The following is a 5,201-nucleotide window of genomic DNA, read 5'->3' on the forward strand; positions in this document are numbered from 1 at the left end:
CGGCACCGCTCGAGAAATTATAACCAGCCCATGTGACTTAAGCCTTGTTCCAAATTCACATCAGGCTCGGGCTGAAGTTTTGCAGGAAGGAGCCAGGGCCAAATCACGGGGATCTGCTTGGCCTGCGTAACACCAGACCTTTGGGAACCCCATGAACCAGGCCTGCTCACTACATGATTTTCAGCATCAGTTTAAAACCCAGCCTAGAGTGAGCCTTGTGAACAGGCAGAAGCTACCTACACGAGAAGCGCTGAACGGAGCTCTTATCTGACCTCACTCGCGCCATATCCCCTCAGGAGAGGTGACGCTAAAAAGGGGACTGGGACAGCCGAGAGGAACGGGCACTGAGTAAGGGCCTGTGGAGAAACTACCCCACGACCAGGCCCATCTGGACTTCTCTGCCTCCTCCATCACTATACTTTAAAAACAAACAAACAAAATCACAGGAAAAGAGATCAGATTTGCAGTTAACTGAAGCTGGGGATAGGGGAAGGGGAAATTGGATGACTGCAATCAAAAGATGCAAACTTCCAGTTATAGTAAGTACTAGGCACGTAATGTACAGTGTAATAAATATAATTAACACTGCCTTATGGTATATATGAAAGTTGTTGAGAGTAAATCCTAAGCGTTCTCCACACAAAAAAAGTATTTCATTTTCTATTTCTTTAATTTTGTATCTATATGAGAGGATGGATGTTCACTAAACTTGTGATAATCACTTCGTGACGTGTGTAAATCAAAGCACTATGCTGTATGCCTTAAGCTTACACGATGTCGCACGTCAACTACATCTCAATAAAGCTGTAAGGAAAGAAATCTTCATCAAAGTTCAGAATATCCTCAAAATTTACAATGGGATCTATTTTTTTACCTCCGCATAAGCTTTGGCCCAGGTACTTGCCAGCTGATGTAAGTCTACTTCACCTGACTTCACAGCTTCCAGGGCTGCTTCAGCATCTCTGTCATAATCTTTGAGGGATTCTTCTTCGATAAACTGGCTCAGAGCTTCTTTTAAGTCTGTAACAGGGACAACAAATACCATTGTCAGTACACATAAATAGGGAACATTTTACCTGGCTAAGCATTCCAATGTCAAACTTTATTTTATCAAGCCTAACAGAATGTCTAACTAAAACAGTGTCTTAACAGAATGAGACAATGAGAATACCCTTAACCCTTAAGAGAATGTCTAACTAAAATAAAATCAGCTTAGGGGATCATTTAACTAATCTCACAATTATTCTTCTTTACAATCACAGGTTATTGAATGGTCAAAATTCTTAACTCTGATATACAACCCTGATACTAATTTAAAATGTTGGGACTTCCCTGGCCGTCCAGTGGGTTAAGACTTCGCCTTCCAATGCAGGGGGTGTGGGTTCAAGCCCTGGTCGGGGAGCTTAGATCCCACATGCCTCACGGGCAAAAAACCAAAACATAAAACAGAAGCAATATTGTAACAAATTCCATAAGACTTTAAAAATGGTCCACATCAAAAAAAAATCTTAAAAAAATTAAAAATGTTAATTTCTTAAGCCTGATTCTTTATCTGAAAGTGGGTAGGGAAAAGCACATAAAGACCTCCTATAGATTTAGAGCAGCTAAAGGTTTCTGTATTTAAATGAGTTTCCTATTTAACTTTCAAGGGTATATATTGTTACAGTCTTTGAATCTGAGAGAGAAATTGAGTGATCAGCATATTAAAACTGATTTATTTCAGATGATCTACAATTCCAACTTTAGAGACACTATTCAGAGACTGCTTTGAGGATGTAAGAAGACCATGGCTTTCATCTTGGACACTTGCTCCCTCACTCTCTTAGGTTGCTGGCCCTGGTGGAGGCCAGCTGCAGGTCCTGAGGTGACCCTATGAAGAGGCCCACATGACAAGGCTTGACAACAACCTCACAAGGGATCTTGGAAACAATCCTCTGTCAGTAGAGCCTTCAGATGAGACTGTAGCCCTGACTGATGGTATGGCTGCAACCCCATGAGAAACCCTGAGTCAGAGGCACCCAGCTAGGTTGCACCTGCATCCCTGAACGACAGTAACAGTAAGGACAAGATAATACATATTTGTTGCTTTATGCCGCTTTTTTTTTAAAAAAAAGACTGATTGAAGAGCACTGGCATAGAAACCAGGATACCTGGGTTCTGGTCTTGGCTCTGTCATTATATAACTTCGGACCAGAGGTTCTCAGTCGTTAAGATGCATCAGAGTTCCCTGAAGAGCTTACTGGAATAGACTGCCGCATGCGCTCCCAGAGTTCCTGATTCTAAGGGAACTGGGTGGAGCCCGCCCAATAATCCACATTTCTAACGAGTTCCCAAGTGATACTGTAGCTGCTGATCAGGGAACAATTCTTGAGAATCATTGCGTTGGGCAAATAATTTAACCTTTCTAGGTACCGGTTTCCTTGTTTGTACAAAGAGATTGTGCTGGAAAGTTTCTACGTTCCCTTGTAACTTCGACCTTCTATGATCCAACATATTCTCAATTAAAACATTTTCCCTCATCTGTAGACAGAACACAGACCTTTTAACATGGTTTAATACACACTTCATTAATGACTTTATGGAATTAATTTAGGTGAGCAAAGATTATTGAAAGCCAGGTACCCCTTCTCTCCCACGACATCTCAGGAATTGAGGACCGAATCATTAAAGGGCAACACATTCAGCACATAGCTAGTGACAGCGGACACACCTTATGAACCCATCCAACTACATTAGGAGGTTAAGAGTTCTAATCCAGACTCGGTGATTTTTCATATTTTAATCTAATTTTTATACTAAAATGCCTAATAAACAATGACAAGGGATACAAAAAAAAACACTCCAGAAAACAAAGGTCTGGGGAACCTTTTTATTCTTGAAAGCTTCACATTTTGTAGTTGTTTCCAATGCTTCTTAGGTTTATGCTTTCTAATATAAAACTTCTAATGACAGAGACTATAGGAAAATAACGAAGTGATATTTTAAAAGAAATCAACCCTCACCTTTTTCTATAAAGCATGGTAAATTGTGCAGCAGCATCAGACGGCCATGTAAATGACTGGCATTCTCTTGAACAGGAAATTTGAGAGGCACCGTCAGTTTTAAGCACTGACTTCCCACTTTGAATTCATACACAAATTCCCTCCCTCTGTTGCAGAATCTTTCTCTGTTTTTCTTCATCTTCTTTGGCAGGATTTCTATAGCACTGACAACAACAAAAAAACTCAGCGGGTTATAAGTCCATTTAAAAAAAACATGATGTTTCATTATTGCTGTTCCACTTCTAAGATGTTCCCCCACTCAGAGGTTTTATTTGTGTGACTCTGAGTTGATTGTTCTATTTCCCTACGTTTATCCCTGCATTTTCATCTTCATGATGAAAACAAAATGCTTCTTCTTTTAAGGAAAAGGTTCTTCTAAACTTCATTTAAGAAAAAAATTATGCCCACAAAATACTTAGCATTCCTAGGCAGAGTTCTCAGGAATAGGTAAGGATCACGGAGAGAAGAACAGAGAGGATTCTTAGGAACAGATGCATGGTGGGTGGATACAGTTCATGAAACAGCTGATGAATACAAAGTCAAAGAAACAGATCAGGGACCAATTCATCTTGAAGAGCTTAGAGGTGGTGGGTATGCGATCTGATTGGGGGTGGAGAGAAGGGAGATGGTGCTGGAAAGATTTCCATGAAGGAAAAAGATACACAGAAAGTGGAAAGTACAGGACAGCCCACAAGGCAAAGTGGACACTATTCATAAAGAAGAAAATCTAGTCAAAAAGAATACATCAACTGAAGATTTACTTATTAGCCTCCTAACTGGACTCCTGTCCCCAGACATTTCCCCATCAAATCAGTTCTCACACTATTCTCTACACTGAAGTCACAGCAATCGTTTTCAAGTGCATATCTGACCACGTTGCTCATCTGCTTAAATCCTTCTATGACATTCCTTGTAGGACTCAGGATACAACACAAACTCGTTAACGGAGCTTACCACGCCCCTGCTTATACCTCCAAACTCTTATTTCAGCACCTGCACCCCGTCCTCTCCAACACACAAATCCAAAAACTTTATTTTCCAGCCATACTAAACTTCTTTCAATACCAAACCTCTCTTTCCACTCCCAACCTTTCTGAATGTTTTTCCTTTGCCTAGCACACGCTTACTGCCCTTCTTTCCTTGGCCACATCTCAGCTGAGCTAGGCCCCAGGAAACCTTTTAACTTGTAGGACTGTCATTAGGCTTAATCATATAATAAATACGAAGCATCCGACAAACTTAAGATGACCAATAAATGGAAGCTGGTAAAAATAATAAACAATAACAGGAAGCTCTGTAAGAACATATCAATTAAAAAAAATCAAAGGCTGCTAAATGAGCACACATGATGCAGGCAAAGACAGTAAAAAAACATTTTGCAGGGAACTGAAAATTACGGAAATAGGGGCTCATGGTCTCATCTTGTTTCGAGTCATAATTTTCGGCAAACAAAAACCATTAGCTCTGGTTTCAGTTGGTTCAACCTTTAGCCTTATTGTGTTTCAACAAATTGATACTTTAGCTCTCTCTCCCCGATCTGTTATGAACAGCAGGGCTGAAATCAAGCAAGGTTTCCGTACAATTATGGGATGCGAGGAGGAGAGCTGAACCGAACTCATGCAGCCAGTCGAGTGGAGGTTCTGAGGCTTAAATGAGTCAGGGAAGGGAGGGCAGACAAAGGGCCGAGAAGCCACGGCCGAGTGAGGGGAACAGCCCCCGGTTAGAGGGTTTCGGTCTGAGGGGGCTTCCTCGATCGGGTCGCGGGCTCACCTCCCCTTGTTCCGAGTCTCCTGCTGTCCGCACACCCGGCGCTGTCAACCAGCCGCGGTGCAGGAACCGTCAGCTGACTGCCGCCTTGTTTTTACAGCCGGAAGATCAGCTCCGGCAGATTCGTCCTCATCTTTTCCTCTTTCCCGGCACCCCGTGTAAAATTCCTCGGTCTAAGTGTCCCCTTGTTCCATAATACCTGAGTTGAATCATTTAAAAAGTGTAAGAAGGTGTATTTCTACTGTTATTGTCCATTTCAGAGACGGCGCAGAAGTGACGAAAGTGCAGCGGCGAAGCACCGGCTCGGCTCTGGCAGACCGGATGCGGAAGGGCGGTGCTTGGAGGGGGCGTGAACTAACGCGCGCTTCTCAGAGCGCATGCGCGCCCGCGGGG

General features: G+C 42.4%; 1 protein-coding gene across 2 annotated transcripts in view; it reads right to left on the reverse strand.

The window, feature by feature from the left end:
• FERRY3 (FERRY endosomal RAB5 effector complex subunit 3) overlaps positions 1-4,886 on the reverse strand; it is a 38,766-nt gene extending 33,880 nt beyond the window's left edge. For both annotated transcript variants that reach the window (XM_082665525.1, XM_082665524.1), the window contains exons 1-3: positions 4,812-4,886; positions 3,003-3,205; positions 875-1,020 (exon numbers count right to left, since the gene is read on the reverse strand). In XM_082665525.1, coding sequence (XP_082521651.1) covers positions 875-1,020; positions 3,003-3,180 — 324 coding nt within the window. In that variant the 5' untranslated portion in view covers positions 3,181-3,205; positions 4,812-4,886. The remainder of the gene's footprint in view (positions 1-874; positions 1,021-3,002; positions 3,206-4,811) is intronic.
• Between the last annotated feature and the right edge of the window lie 315 nt (positions 4,887-5,201).

The sequence above is a fragment of the Grampus griseus genome (assembly GCF_964374135.1).
Source record: "Grampus griseus genome assembly, chromosome: 11".
NCBI lineage: Eukaryota > Metazoa > Chordata > Mammalia > Artiodactyla > Delphinidae > Grampus > Grampus griseus.